Genomic DNA, 17117 nt, shown 5'->3' on the forward strand with positions numbered 1-17117 from the left:
AGAAAGGCAACTTGGGAGAAGGGAGAGGATATAAGAAAAGATTTTCCATTGGGTATAACACAGAAGTGAAGGCTGCATGCCAGATAAAAATTCCACCAGGCAGAAGAGAGGAGGAAGTGTATTCTAAGGTTGGAGAACAGAAGGAAATGCATGGAGATGGGAGGTAGGAACTCCACTCCCCAGTCTGGGGAATAAATAGTCTGGCCTGGCTCAAAGTATGTCAACGGAAATAATGAGATAAGTCTGAAAAGGTAGATGAGTCAAGTAATGGAAAGCTTGACACGTCAGGCTGAGGAGTTTAGATTATTCTAGAGGCAACAGAGAGAATCAAGGAAGTTTCTTTTTTTACTTTTTCTTTAGGGGAGAGAGAAAGGAAGCACGATAAGAACTATATCTTGTAAGTATTAATTTAGCAACTGTGTAAAGGAATATATTGGAGAGGGGGCAGCTGGGTTGCTCAGTGGAGAGAGCCAGGCTTGGAGAAGGGAGCTCCAGGGTTCATATAAGGCTTCAAACACTTCTCAGCAGGGTGGCCCTAGGTAAGTCACTTAACTCTAATTGCCTAACCCTTACTCTTCTACATTGGAATTGGTACTTAGTATTGATTCTAAGACAAAAGGTGAGGACTTAAAAAATAAAATAGAATTATGATTTCCCAATCAATAAATGGCAAAAGGATATGTGCAGGGAGTTTTTAAAGGAAGAAATTTGAACTATCAACAATTATATAAAAAAATACTACAAATCACTAAAATAGAGAAATACAAATGAAAACAACTCTGACTTGACACTTTGTAAATATTAGATTGGCAAAAATTATAATTGTTGGAGGGGCTCTGAAAACACAGGCACACTAACACATTGTTGGTAAAACTGTTAATTGGTCCAGTGATTCTAGAAAACAATTTGGAACAATGTCCTAAAAGTACTAAATTGTACACACCCTTTCACCTATCAATATTACCAACAGTTCAACTTTAGCAAAATTGCAGGATACAAAATAAACCCACACAAGTCATCAGCATTTCTATATATTTCCAACACAGCTCAGCAGCAAGAACTAGAAAGAGAAATCCCATTCAAAATCACCTTAGACAAAATAAAATACTTAGGAATCTATCTCCCGAGACAAACACAGGAACTTTATGAACACAACTACAAAACACTCTCCACACAACTAAAACTAGACCAGCAATTGGAAGAATATTAACTGCTCATGGGTAGGACGAGCCAATATAATAAAAATGACCATCCTACCCAAACTCATTTATCTATTTAGTGCCATACCCATTGAACTTCCAAAAAATTTTGGGTCTGTACCCCAAAGAGATAATGGACAAAATGACTTGTACAAAAATATTCATAGCTGCGCTCTTTGTGGTGGCCAAAAACTGGAAAACGAGGGGATGCCCATCAATTGGGGAATGGCTGAGCAAATTGTGGTATATGTTGGTGATGGAATACTATTGTGCTAAAAGGAATAATAAAGTGGAGGAGTTCCATGGAGAATGGAACGACCTCCAGGAAGTGATGCAGAGCGAGAGGAGCAGAACCAGGAGAACATTGTACACAGAGACTGATACACTGTGGTATAATCGAATGTAATGGACTTCTCCATTAGTGGCGGTGTAATGTCTCTGAACAATTTGCAGGGATCCAGGAGAAAAAAACACTATTCATAAGCAAAGGATAAACTATGGGAGTGGAAACACCGAGGAAAAGCAACTGCCTGAATACAGCGGTTGAGGGGACATGACAGAGGAGAGACTCTAAATGAACACTCTAATGCAAATATTATCAACAAAGCAATGGGTTCAAATCAAGAAAACATCTAATTCCCAGTGGATTTATGCATCGGCTATGGGGGGTGGGGGGAGGAAAAGAAAATGATCTATGTCTTTAACGAATAATGCTTGGAAATGATCAAATAAAATATATTTAAAAAAAAAAATCTACACCAAGACAAGAAGTCAAATTAAGTTTGCAAATGCCCTCTTCTACTCCCCACATTTTTTAGAGCAGTGGTAAAGTGAGGGGGGTGAGGGGAGGTACAGAGAGAGGAGGAGGGGAGCTTCACTGGAAGGGATGGGGGGAGAAGGTAGGAAGAACAGGTCTTGCCTTTTCATCCTGGTACATCTTATTGACATTCTCCATCTGAAAGTTGTGTCTGGATTGGATTTTGTCCAGCTGCTCCCGCTGTTTTTCTAATTCTCCTTGAAACTCATTCTTTTTTAATTCCACGGCACCTCTCTCTGCTGCTGCCCTTCGGACTCTTCCTTCCAGCTCCAAGATCTGAGTCTAAATGGAAAACAAAACATCATGGGTAAACGCAGTGGACCAGGATTATTCAGCTATAATGGTCATGTAAGAGAAGTAAACTTGACCTAACTACTTAACAGAGACAGCCCATGAATCACTAGTAATATACCGGCTCCTCTTTATAACTGAGCTCTAATCTGGAACTCAGAATGCCTTTTCCCATAGAAAACAAACGCATAGGTTTCCAGGTCATCCCACCCCTGTCTAACCCAAAATGTAACTCAAGTGTAATGGGGAGAGGCTCGTTTCATCTCCTCCAAACTACTCTTTATAATGGTTCTTTTACAGAAAAGTGCATTCTGGGCTCAGGAGATCAGAAACTCATCTCTCCCAGGGGCTTCTGCATCCGGAGGAAGAGCTCCTAGGAGAAGACACTGTTAATGGGGGTAGATATAGTCTATAGAGACACACTGGGAAACAGTAGCGTACAAGTCACATTTACAGCAACAAATAACTTGTTAACTCAGAACATATGCATGAAAAGAAAGTGACACTGAGCAAAAAAATGTAATATAAAAGGCAATAGAACAGTGCAGTAGTGATCTAACTACCTAAATATCATTTGTATTAAGAGGTTTGGGGCTGAAAAATATAGAAAAATGGAGGGGAGGAGAGGACAAAACAAATTGTGACACACTAATGTGATGGCGTATTTATAATGTGATTAAGGATAACAAATAGGAGAAATTTTTAAAAAGAGGGTAATCTTTAATGAAATAGCATAAAATTAAAGGGGAAAAAAACAGAACCAGAGGTATGAAATAAGCACTAACTAGAATCTAATCAGCTAGAAAGCCCAATGGATAAAGCACTGGTCCTACAGTCAAGAAGACCTGAGTACAATTCTATCCCCAAACTTACTAGTTGGGTGGCCCTGGACAAATCACTTACCCTCCATCTGCTTCAGTTTCCATAATTGGAAAATGGGGATGATGATAACACATACCTCCCAGGACTATTATGAGATTCAAGTGATTTGATATTTGTGCCTAGTGTCTAGTGCACAGAGCCTAGCACATAATAAGCACTTTATAAATGTTAGCCATTATCACATAAAGAGAAATAAAAAATTTTTAAGTGAATAAAAATAAACAAGGAATTTTGATGGTGATTTTGAGGAAAAGATTAGGAAAGTGTTATGATTCTGTGTTAAAATTAATCTACATGCAAAAATTGTCAAATGACTGGTTGTTTTTATTGAAGTTTAACAGTTTCTAATAAAAAAGTTAAATATATATGTGTAATATATGTATATACTTGTGCATCTACCTATATTTAGACATGTAAATACATGTCAGAAATAAATGTTACATATTTATGCATAATGTGCTAATATATATTTACATATATGTGCCATTCCAAATAATTCCAAAATAACTTCTCAATTTCTATTCAGAATCAAAAACCAAAGACTGCTTTAAAGCTAGGAAAAGATGCAAAGTTGGGACTGGCTTATATTCAAAACAGCTTGGCAATCACTCTTGCCAGTATCCACTTAACATGGCTCTCTAAAGAACTGCCAAGTGGCGGGAAAGGACAGTAAGGGGGAAAAAAATTGGGGAAGACTCACAGTGGGCTGGGATGGTTGGACAAAACATATGCTTCTCCTGGAAAAGTGCTCAGGGTGGCTTGGCTTGAAAGCAAGTGTGACACAAACCGTGTGTTAAGAGAGAAGACGGGAGGGGTCTAGACAGACAGAGTCAAAACTGAACCCAGTAGGGGACAGAGGAAAAGGTTTGGCACCGCAACAGAATTTTTTACAAGCCATTAAAGCTCCTTTCTAACCTGACAAAGAAAAAGCTGGAGCTTAGAGAGCAAAGCCTGTTAAACATATCAAGGCAAACATATCTCTTGCAATTACACGCTTTTTATGGCCTCCCAAGAAAAGTCCAAGAATCCTACCTGGAGGTTGACACTACGGGAACTTGCAATCCAGTAATTGAAACCCAAGACAATAACACAAGCTAATAAAGCAGCTACCAGGAGGGGTGGTGACTTCATCCCCCGACGTCCATTTCCTAGTCCCATCATCTCAAAATCAGGTGCACAAACCTAAGGATTAAAAAATATATACAAATCATTATCAACAGGGAATTAAATTACACTAATATTTTAAATGTCACCAAGCTTAACAGAAGACTTTGCTCTGCAATGTTCATATAAGCCAGAGAAGCTTTGCCTCAGCAGATGTGTCACATTTCCACTTTTTTAAAGTCTGACATTTTCTCCAGGAACCACAAAGGACTTGGGGAAGCAGAGAGGTAGAGGAGAATGTAAACACAGCAGTAAGGCTGCTATCATATCTAGGATCTACTTATTCCTATATATATAAAAATTATATATTTTTCATTAATTTATTTATATATACATGTATACATATTCTAAATATAGAGAATATATAATTTATTAATGTAACATTATTTATGTTATATTGTTATATAATATACTATGTATGTATAGCAATAGAATATATTGTGTATACATATTATAACATATAATTATAGTATATAATATTTATATCATATATTATATTTAACTGATATATATCAGTTATAGACCTGGAAGGAATAAAATTCTCCCTACTCCCCAGTAAAACATTCGTGACTTGGTTCTTTATACATATAGGACAAAGTATATCCACTAACAAGCCTTATTTATTAATGATGCTTGCTTGCAACATTTCTCAAAGCAAGAGAAGGAACCAGACTGTTACTGTACAAAGGCAACATGGGAATCTCAAAGTGAAAATCATGCTACGTTATTGCTTAGATAAGGCTTTTCATCAGTCAATCTCAAAAAACTTTGTAAAGAACAAGTCCTGCTCATAGCAACAGTCCTGTCATTCAGAAGGCATAATTGCGGAAAGGGAAGGTAGGGGACTTGGCTGAGATCATAGGAAAAGTGTTTTGTACAAGAAGCAGAGAGAATCAAGGCATTCTGGGTCTGATTATGCCCTTTAACCACTAGGCTGTATTCAGTCCCTGCCAAGCTAAATAGGAGCGTTAACATTCATTATACTCTCTATTGAAGACTGTGCTTGTGTGTATGTGTACCTTAATTTGAGTTTGAAACAGAGTTTGAGAAAGAATCAAATCATAGTGGCAATGGTCACTTTAGCAGGGGAGTGGGGGAGGGAGAGTGAGGAAGGGATGGGAAAGAAGGGAAAGAAAACAAAAGGGAAAAGCAAGAAGAGGCAAGAAAAAGAAAGAAAAAAGAAAAGGAAAGAAAAAAGGAGAGGAGAAGAAAGGAAAGGAAAGGAAAGGAAAGGAAAGGAAAGGAAAGGAAAGGAAAGGAAAGGAAAGGAAAGGAAAGGAAAGGAAAGGAAAGGAAAGGAAAGGAAAGGAAAGGAAAGGAAAGGAAAGGAAAGGAAAGGAAAGGAAAGGAAAGGAAAGGAAAGGAAAGAGGGAGAGAGGGAAAGGGTGAAGGAATGTTGGTTTAAGAAGAATGTCTAATTCAAATGGAAAAAATAAAAATAAAAAAAGAAGAATGTCTACATAAAGCAATTTCAGAATTACTTGGCATGAGAATTTGATTCCATTCAAGAAACATTTATTTCTTTTTATTTTAAATTTTTTTCTTTTCTGGGTTACACATGTATTATCATGCAAAACATATTTCCATATTGTCCATTTTGTAAATGAATGATCTTATAAAACCAAAATTCCAAAACATATACCCAAATAAATGAAAAAGCATATAGTTTCACTGCATTTCTACTCCAACAAATCTTTCTCTGGAAGTAGACAACATTCTTTGTCATAAGTCTCTCAGATTTGTCCTGGATCATTATATTACTGAATGTTGCTAAGTTCAAGAAACATTTATTAAGAGGTAGCACAGCGTGGCCAGGCCTAGAGATGAAAGAATCTGGCTTCAAAACTGGCCTCAGATATGTCCTAGTTGTATGATCCTGGGCAAGTCACTTTACCCTGATTGCCTAACCCTTGCTGAAATTCTGTCTTAGAACTGATACTAAGACAAAAGGTAAGGATTTTAAAAAAAATTAAGTTCCAAGCACTGTCCTAGAGATACAAAGAAAAAAAAAAAACAAAACATTGCCTGCCCTCAAGAAGCTCACATTCTCCTGGAGGATACAGAATATGTACAGTTAAATGGGGTGCTCAGGGAGGAGTAATATCTTTGGTATGGAGGGCTTGTTGTGCTCTCCTAGGGCAGCCTCTGACCCCCACCTGACACCCAGCTCTCACTTGTGGCTCCCAGAAGCTGCTAGCATGTGGCAGCGGCCACACCCCGGGCAACGGCTTCGACAGGCCGGCTAAACCTTGTGAGGGTAGCCATCGGGTCGTCGACCCCTGGTGAACCAGGGCTTTGCTCACCCAGCATGTGAAGACTGCTTCGGTGGAACAGGCGGAAGAAACCAACAAGAAGGTTCAACGGCTGAGATGGCGATACAGCAAGGCATTGTGGAGTGCTCAGGGCGTGTTGGAGCACAAAGGACAACACGGCCACCCAATGCAGCTGAGGAAGTCTCCAGGTGTAACGACTTTTCTTGCCAATGGACCCAGGCTTCCAACGCCAAGAGAGTGGGACTATCTCTGTGCATCGACTTTTCCACTTAAATCTTCATGCACAAGTGTCTTTGTGCACAAAAACGCACAAAGACAATCGTCATCCTCGGTTACCGAGAGACTACTACTAAATAATATAAGGCTATCTTAAAATACATGATCAAGAAAGTCTTCAAGGATTTGTAAGTATACCAATATATCTGCAATTCTGATGACAAATGGTAAGCCTGGTATGGACTTCAGTTACTTATTCTGTAAATATACTTAACAGTTCCTTCCAAAATTAATAAGCCATTATGGCTGGTTATTGATAGTATCCATTAAAGCATTTCATTAGCAATTAATTATACTAAGAGCTGATATTTATATAATGCTTTAATATTTTAAAAATATTTTTATATGCATCATCTCATTTGAACCTTACAACAACCCAATGGGACAGGTACTGTTATCCCAATTCTCCAAATGAGGAAAGGGTTGAAAGATTAAATGACTAGCAATGGGTCATATAGATATAGTTAGATAGATAGACAGACAGATGGATAGATGGATAAAAAAAGTGGGTGGATGGATGGATGAATAAATGGATGGGATAGATAGACAGACAGACAGACAGACAGACAGACAGAGATGAATGGATGGATAAATAGGTGGATGGATAGATGGATAAATGGACAGACAGATGATAGATAAATAGATAAATAGATGGATAGATAGACCTAATTCAATGTCCAGTTATCAACTATTAATGATTGTCAATAATATTTAGTTTGCATCTAAAATAATCCAGTCATATGTCTTATAGGCTTGATTTTTGTGAAGGACTTTTCAGTTAGTTATCCAAAGAAGCAATGCAATGATTAGCGAGCAAGGCTGAGCAAAGAGTTCAAATGGAGGGATGAGTACTGACTGTGTGTCACTAGTCAAGTCACCCAACCCCTTAGTGCTCTGGGTTACTCTCAAACTAAAAGTAGCAGAGATATAATATGCCAACCTATGTCGTTATTAGGAATTTCTTCTTCCTGGAGTTCCCTATCCCATTAAATCACACGTTCAGTCCTATTCCTAATCCTATCTTCTGGCTAGATATCTTATGCCATCCTACCAAAAGTACCTTTCTTCAGAACTTCTTGAAACAAGTCACATTATCTGCTAATGACTCAAAGGTCTCACTATTCTCTTCTTTCTGATGTTTTCTCATTTCTTGCAAGCCCTTTACTCGGTCTCAGTTCCTACCTTCTAAGCCTTTTACACTTTTAGTGATAACTTAACCGGAGGAAAATGAGAGCTGCTGAGTTAATTTCCCACTTATAAAAACTTCCTGGGGGCAGCTGGGTGGCTCAGTGGATTGAGAGCCAGGCCTAGAGATGGGAGGTCCTAGGTTCAAATCTGGCCTCAGACACTTCCCAGCTGTGTGACCCTGGGCAAATCACTTAACCCCCATTGCCTAGTCCTTACCGCTCTTCTGCCTTGGAGCCAATACACAGTATTGACTCCAAGACGGAAGGTGAGGGTTTAAAAAAAAAAAAAAACTTCCTACGTTAATTTAAAAGCATACGGAAATTACTGAGTTTCAACATTTAGTGTCTGTCTGTTCCCAGGAACATTTTAATGAAGGCCTTATATCTCATTTAGCCCAGGAATTTTTGAGACGGAATTTGTAAAATCAAAATCTATGCTAAAAAAACAATTATTTTCATTGTAAATGTTGTTATAAGAAAGATATAACAGTATAATGCCACTTTTCTCTAGATACCAACTTTCCATAGAAGCTATGACTTCATCACATCTCAATATGCTTTAGCTACTCAAAGAGACTTTCTTCATAAGACAACACACATATAAAGATAATCTGATTATCCTTTTAAGAACTCTTTCCAATCATTTTCCTTGTTTCCCAAACAATATATAGGTCTTTTAAAAACATCAGTCATTGCCTATGGATTTATCTTTCCTTGAGACCTGAACAGTGTACAATTATTCCAAAAGCACCTGGGAAATTAAAAAAAAATTTTTTTCCAAGGAAGATCACATCCAAAAGCACCATGTTTTTTGTATCTAGATACCATTTCCTTCACTCTATTCTGATAGTTCACTAAATTTAAAATGAAACAGCATAAAAGAATATGAGTACATAAATAATAACATCTAACACATGGTGCTTACTATGTAACTAGGAGGTAGATGCTATTATTATCCCCATTCTATAGATGAGGAAACCAAGGCAAGTGACATACCCAGGATTACATGGATAGTAAGTATCTGCTGCCAGATCTGAACTCAGATCTTCCTGACTCCAAGCCTGGTATTCTATCCGCTGAATGGAAAATGTGTTAAATTGATTAGGACTTTTAGCAACCATGCAAAAATAATCACAGATTTATAGTTTGAAGGAACTTTAGAAACTATCTCATTCAATACTCTCATTTAACAAATGATGAAACTGAGGTCCAGAAATTTTAAGCAGCTTGCCTGTGGTCCCACAGCTTATAATCAAGAGGTGGGATTTGAATCCAGGTCTTTTGAGTCAAAATCAAGAGGATTCTCTCTATACACTAGTGGTTCTTAAACTTTTCCCCTCAAGATCCCTTTATGTTCTTAAAAATCATTGAGGAGGGGCAGCTAGGTAGCTCAGCGGATAGATAGGCAGGCCAGGAAATATAAGGTGAGTTCAAATATGCCCTCAGACATTTCCTAGCTGTGTGACCCTCAGCAAGTCACTTAACCCTAACTGCCTAGCCCTGAGGATTCTTCTGCCCCAGAATCAAGTCTAAGATACAAGGTAAAGGTTTAAAAAATGATTGAGGACCCCCAAAAGGTCTCTTTGTTAATGTGTATTATATTTACTGATAATTATTATAGTAGAAATTAAAATATATTTATATTATTATGAAAAGAGGGGTTTTTTTTGCTTTTAGACCCCCTAAAATGGTCTCTGGAACCCCCAGACCACACACTTTAAGAATAACTATTCTACTTTGCCACTTCCCAAGAAAGAAGCAGTCAGATTCAAGTCAATAATTTTGGAAGTCAAACACAAGATTTATTTAAGTAGAAAGCTAGAGGGAGGAAATACAGAAGCAACAGCCCCTGGGTCAAAGAGAAGGAGTATAAAATATGTATGAAGGTCAAGAAGGAGGCCAAAATCAAAGAGATGAGTGCATGCCGGGCAAACCTGATTCCCTCTGGGAACGTTTTTTTCTTGTAATCCATAACTACCTTCTTAACGTTCTCTGCCTTCTTTCAGGAATTGTTTCCATAACCGTTTCCCTTTCTTTCCCTGTAAACCGAAAGTGTTCTTGAAAACTATAATGTAAGCCTTTTCCAACAAAGAAAATGATCCTCAGACACATGGCCAAATAAAGCTCAGGTTGGAAGTAGATTTTTCCCCCCACAGTGGCACTGATGCTCTACTATTCCATAGTCTGACCTCTCTGCTCCAGCCCCAGTCCTGGCCCTCAGGGAATGTAGAGTTTCTGGTTGTAACTCCTTCATGGGATTCCAGAATTACCCCCTAGGTGAGGTCTTAGAAGTCATTTGATTCAGTTTTTTCAAACTCAAATAGATTGGGGTCACTATACAAGTCTCCCTCTGGGACACATTAACGAAGTATTAAAATTATATTGAAATTATTTCTATTTTATGGTATTTTTGTCAAATATTTTACAATTATGGTTTGCTTTTTTAACCCTTGCCTTCTGTCTTAAAGTAGCTAAGAAGTATCAGTTCTAAGGCAGAAGAGCAGTAAGAGCTAAAAAAATTTAGGGTTACTGGAATGGTGACTCAGTGCCCCCCACCCAGTACAGAAGGTTAGGGAGCTATGGGGAGTCCCCTATGGGAATCTGGTAGGGAGGGAAACCACATCTTGGCATATTTCCATCCTTGGGCTCTTTTATTCTTTCCAGTTGTGATGATAAAACTTCTGATGACAAAGTCTCATGAAAAGCCATCTTTTTCATTAACAGAAGGAGTCCTGTAATAACAAGGTTGGAATGAAGAGGAATAAATGCCCTGCTAACTGAAACTCCTTCCCTCCTCTCCAAAAAAAGATTGACTATAGCCAAAGGACTTGTCTGATTCCAACTACCATTTATAGAGTTCAACTACCATTTCTTGGAAATCATGACTAAAAGAGAATGATTCATTTTTTAAAATTCAATGATCAAAGCAGAGAATATGCTAAAGGAGAATAATGCTAAAAGATATTCTAGTGTACAAAAAGTACGAGTGAGAGAGATCAAGTACTTGGAACACATCAATCAACAAATATATATTAAACATTTCCTATGTGCCAAGTATGACCTGGAAGTTAGGGACACAAAGGCATGAATTGTTCAGCTCCAGCACTTACATTCTATTAGGAAAGACCATAGATGTGTGTATACACATACATCTCTCTCTCTCTCTCTCTCTCTCTCTCTCTCCCCCCTTTCCTTCTCTCTCCATCTCTCTCTCTTTCTCCCATTTCTTTTTCTCTCTCTATACCCCTCCCTCTCTCCCCCCTTCTCCCACTCTCTCTCCTCCCCTCTCCCTCTCTCTCCCCCTCTCTCTCTTTATAAACACCCAATACATAGAAAATAGATGCAAGGTAACTTGAATGGGAAAATCCTAAGGGGAACAGGAAAGATTTCCTAAAGAAAGCAGTACTTGAGTTGAATTTTGCTTTCAATTTTGTTGATTTCTTCTCTTCTTTTCTATTTTGTTATTTAACCAGGAGTTCTAAATTTGTTGTTTTTCTAATTTTTTTTCAGTTGCATGCCTAATTTGTGGATACATTTTTTCTTTTTTATTGATACAACTGTTTAAAGACATAAATGGACTCCAAAGGACTTATTAAGTTGCATCCCCCAACATTTATATAGCATTTCATTGTCATTTTATTTAATGAAATTATCAGTTCTATGATTTGTTCCTTGATTCTTCCATTCTTTAAGATTATTATATAGTCTCTAATTTTGATCATGTCTTCAACAGCTTTTATTGAATAAAATTTTATTGCATTATAGACCATAAAATATTTAATATTTCTGCTTTTTTAATTTATGAGTTTTGTTCCTCAATACATAGTGGGGGTTTGGGGGGGTTAGTCATGGTACTAAGCATAGGTGTGTAATATTCTCATTCATTAAGTTCCAGGAATCTAACATGGCTAACTTTTCTAAAAATGTATTTCAGATCCTTAACTTGTGTCTTTTTGTTGTTTTTGCTAGATTTATCTAGGTCTGAAAGGAGTAAGTTGAGGTAAGTTATCATAGTTTTATTATTTATTTCTCCTTGTAATATTTAACTTTTCCTCAAAATATTTAAATGCCATAGAATTTGGTGCATGTATTTCACAATGAAACATTCATTATTCATAACTTTCAGCAAAGTGGTTTAACTCTTTGTTTTTTTAAACAAATACTCTGCTATCCTTTTCTGTTCTATGGGTGAGTCCATCCTTTTCACATTTGCTAATTATAACTGTTACCATACAAGTGTGAATTATGTATCTCTATCCACTCCACCTTCCCAATTTCTTTGTTCCTCCCCCCAGTATGAATAAGAGAAAAGTGAAAGGAAGGAGTCAGATAGGCAGGGTCCAGACAGACAACTCACTGAATAGAGGGCTGAACCTAGAGTCAAGAAGACCCAAATTCAAAGCTAGTAAATCTTTGGAAATCTATCAGTGACAGCTTTCTCAGACACTTATAATTGTGTGACCCTCAACCTATTTGCCTCAGTTTCCTCAACTGAAAAATGGGGACAATAATAGCTCCTATCTCACAGGATTGTTGTGAAAATCAAATTCGATCTCTGTAAAGCACTTAGATCAGTGTCTGGCACTATATAAATGCTAGTTATTATTGTTAACTCAAGATAACAGGTATAATCTTTTTCTACCTCTTTCTTTGACAAAAATGTTATATAATTGACAGGTACATATTTATTACCTGACAATTCTATTCTAACAACCGTTTATTAAATACTGACTATATGGAAGGTACTGTGCTATTCCTGAGAGAGACAAAAATCAATACCACACAGACTCAATCTCAAGTAATTTACAAGCTAACAGAGAAGGAAGATGTATATAAATTCAAATGTTAAATGGAGAAGTGAATTAAGTGCAAAAGAGAAAACCAAGCAATGTATTATGGAAGATTTGAGGAAGACGTTCACTTTTTTTCTTTTAAATTCTTACTCTTTGTCTTGGAATTAGTACTATATATTGAATTCAAGGTAAAAGAACAATAAGGAGAGTGACGCTGAGTGGCTCAGTGGATGGAAAGCCAGGCCTAGAGATGGGAGGTCCTAGGTTCAAATATGACCTCAGATACTTCTCAGCTGTGTGACCCTGGGCAAGTCACTTAAACCCCCACTGCCTAGCCCTTACTGCTCTTCTGCCTTGGAACCAATACACAGTATTAATTCTAAGACAGAAGGTAAGGGTTTTAAGAAGAAGAAGAAGAGCCCCTGGAAGCTCACTTTCACAGAAGAACTCAGTGGGGTAAGCTCTTAAGTTGGACCTCAAGGAAAGGACTGGTTTCAAGAACTGGAAGGGTAGAGGAGGAGTCTATTTCAGGCATAGGAGACAGCAGGAGAAAAAGCATGGTGACAGGAGAGAACAGGGTAAGAACAGGGGATGGAGAGTAGCCTATTTGGCTAAAGCACAAAATATATCATTATTGTCAATAATAATAAATATTAATTAGGCACAAAGCTATCACTGAGGCATTTCAGAAGATTTACTAACATCCTAAAATCAAACGTCAGCAGGAAAAACATTCAAAGCAATTAATTCCTGTGTGATACTTATCTTAAGACATTTTAAAATTATAAAATGGCTACTAACAGACTTACATAATACCTGAAAAAAACTCATACAATATTAGCAAAACATCACCCCAAAGCAGCTAGAAAAAGGTTAATATTTCCACATCAAAAAGAAAAGAATTCTTAGACATTTGCTTTTTTAAAAAGTCTCAACTCACAGAATTTATCTTTGGAGCAATTAGGGTTGACTAAAAAGCAGTAAGGAGAAAAAGGCTACAGAGCACTGGATTTCTCATATTTGAAGGAAAGTGGCTTTCCTCCAGATGGAGCCCATGAAGCAGCTAAGATCTACCAATGAAATCAAAAGGTCCTTTCTGTGGTACATCCACATGAGCTCAAACAAAAATAGACAAAGAAGGAACTGAAAAAACAGCTGACTCGTACAGATTTGTATAGGAAAAAGAAGGGATTATGAAAGAAATTCAAGATTACAGAAATTATAGGTGTCTGATTCATCAATCAATACTAATTTACAGAAAGAAACAGTAGAAACCGTGTACTATCTCACCAAATATCTCAAGACCCTATGGCTAAAATCATACAAAAGAACTGGTATTCTCAATCTTTTCTGTGTTCTGGACCCCTGCTTTGTCAGCCAAGTAAAATCTATAGAATCCTTCTCCAAATGTTTTTAAATGCACAAAATAAAATCTACCAGAGGAGCACAAAGGAAACCAATTATAATGAAATACAGCCATCAAAATATTTAAGTAACAAATCAGATGCCACGTTAATGATGATAATAATAATAGAAAATAATTCTATATAGACTGTGCTAAACACTTTCCAATTATTTCATTTGATCCTTTATCACAACCCTGAGAGGTAGATGTTTTATTATTCCCATTTTATAGTTGAGAAAACGGAATCTCATTATCTTTCATAACCTAAAAGGCAACAAATTTCCAAATGCAAATACAGACCACAACAAATCCTTGGGAATACAACAAATAATACAAAACTAGATAAACAATAAATAATGGAAATGAAGCACTGTTACAAATAAACCTGTTGTCTACAATCGCCTAGATATTTTTTTTTAATTTTATAGTATTTTATTTGATCATTTCCATGCATTTTTCATTAAAGACAAAGATCATTTTCTTTTCCTCCCTCCCACCCCCCGTGGCCAACGCGTGATTCCACTGGTATCACATGTGTTCTTGACTCGAACCCATTGCCATGTTGTTAGCATTTGCATTAGAGTGTTCGTTTAGAGTCTCTCCTCTGTCATGTCCCCTCAGCCATTGTAGTCAGGCAGTTGCTTTTCCTCGGTGTTTCTACTCCCTCAGTTTGTCCTCTGCTTATGGACAGTGTTTTTTCTCCTTGATCCCTGCAGATTGTGCAGGGACATTACACTGCCACTAATGGAGAAGTCCATTACGTTCGATTATACCACAGTGTGTTTGTCTCTGTGTACAATGTTCTCCTGGTTCTGCTCCTCTCGCTCTGCATCACTTCCTGGAGGTCGTTCCAGTCTCCATGGAACTCCTCCACTTTATTATTCCTTTTTGCACAATAATATTCCATCACCAACATATACCACAATTTGTTCAGCCATTCCCCAATCGATGGGCATCCCCTCGTTTTCCAATTTTTGGCCACCACAAAGAGCGCAGCTATGAATATTTTTGTACAAGTCTTTTTGTCCATTATCTCTTTGGGGTACAGACCCAGCAGTGCTATGGCTGGATCAAAGGGTAGATATTCTTTTGTCGCCCTTTGGGCATAGTTCCAAATTGCCCTCCAGAATGGTTGGATCAGTTCACAGCTCCATCAGCAATGAATTAATGTCCCTACTTTGCCACATCCCCTCCAGCATTCATTACTTTCCATAACTGTCATGTTAGCCAAAATGCTAGGTGCAATCGCCTAGATATTACATATTACGCCAATCCAAGAACTCAACACAGAAAGATTTTTTTTTGGAATGGGGATTTCTGACCAACACTCCACGAATTAGACATTTTAGTTCATCAGATCACTTCACTGTCTGAACATTTTGGACTAATTTTGGATATCTTGAATGTATAATCAAAAATTCTAAAATATTTATTATCTACAATTATTAAATATTCCTTTCTTGATTAAAAAAATACTAAAGCATGTTTAAACTTAAGCAGGCTTCATAATCAAACCAAATATTCTGATCCACTTTGCAATTACTATTCTATTTCTTTCAGGACTACTGTTCCTGCCAAAGTTCCCCAAATATGAAAGGGCAGATGACAAGATGAAAGTAGAGTCTGCTTGGATACGATGAATTAAAATAAACAGTTCTAAAACTTAAGAAGGTTCTCATTCTGTTGGCATTCCTTCTTTTACTTAATCAGCCAACAGCCATATTACCATAGTAGTTCTACCTTGTCTTTTGGTTTTGCCTTTTTCTTCAAGAGGAAAGATTATCCTGGAGGCTCCTAGAATTTTAGCCCCAAGGACTAGATTCTTTGGAGCAAGGACCAATTAGCTAATTATAGTTTAGTCAGGCTTTTTACCTCCAAGGAGCTAAGAGTACCAAACTGAAAGTCACAAAAATCTAAATTCAAAACCAGCCTCTTTACCTCTTATCTGGACAAATTAAAGTCTTCTAACTGCTTTGTTTTCTTCAACTTTCAATTAGGGATTATAAAGATTAAATAAGATAATATTTGAAAAGCGATTAGCACAGCACCTGGAATAAAGTAAGTAGGTGTTCAATAAATACTTGTTTTAGGGGCAGCTAGGGGGCTCAGTGGTTAGAGAGGCAGGCCTGGAGATGGAAGGTCCTGGGATCAAATCTGAACTCACACACTCCCTAACTGTGTGACCTTGGGTAAATCACTAATCTCAACTGCCCAGCCCTTACTGCTCTTCTTCCTTAGAAGGGATACTTCTTATTCATTCTAAGACAAAAGGCTTATTTATTTGAATTTTATTTATTTAAATTTAAATTATTTAAAAATAAATGCTTGTTTTCTTCCTTCTAGTTAGATTGAAATCCTTAGCTCAAGACTTAAGAGTTATAGGGGGCAGCTGGGTAGCTCAGTGGATTGAGAGTCAGGCCTAGAGATGGGAGATCCTTGGTTCAAAAATCTGGCCTCAGACACTTCCCAGCTGTGTGACCCTGGGCATGTCACTTAACCCTCATTGCCTAGCCCTTAACACTTACCACTCTTCTGCCTTGGAACCAATCAATAATGGAACTAATAATGGAATAATGGAATAATACAATCAATACACAGTATTGATTCCAAGATGGAAGATAAGGGTTTATTTTTAAAAAAAAAAGACTTAAAGAGTTAGAAAGTCCCTTTCAATTTGTCATTTCCTGATTTTAAACCTGCATTCTGTGTCAAAATATTTCAAGGGAGAAGTATATTTCAGTAAATTACAAAGGGCTCTGTGGGTCTGAAATGCCTCAACTTCCTTCAAGTCCCCCAAATCCTTTGAGTCTGCCACGCAAATACACAAACA

At 37.3% G+C, this 17117-nt stretch overlaps 1 protein-coding gene across 1 annotated transcript in view; it reads right to left on the bottom strand.

The window, feature by feature from the left end:
- The window catches only part of GOLM1 (golgi membrane protein 1), a 97503-nt gene that overhangs the window by 51311 nt on the left and 29075 nt on the right, over positions 1–17117 (bottom strand). Inside the window, exons 2-3 of the mRNA XM_001378946.4 lie at positions 4222–4371; positions 2119–2298 (exon numbers count right to left, since the gene is read on the bottom strand). Coding sequence (XP_001378983.2) covers positions 2119–2298; positions 4222–4350 — 309 coding nt within the window. The 5' untranslated portion in view covers positions 4351–4371. The remainder of the gene's footprint in view (positions 1–2118; positions 2299–4221; positions 4372–17117) is intronic.

Source organism: Monodelphis domestica, chromosome 7 (genome assembly GCF_027887165.1).
Source record: "Monodelphis domestica isolate mMonDom1 chromosome 7, mMonDom1.pri, whole genome shotgun sequence".
In the NCBI taxonomy this organism is placed as follows: Eukaryota; Metazoa; Chordata; class Mammalia; order Didelphimorphia; family Didelphidae; genus Monodelphis; species Monodelphis domestica.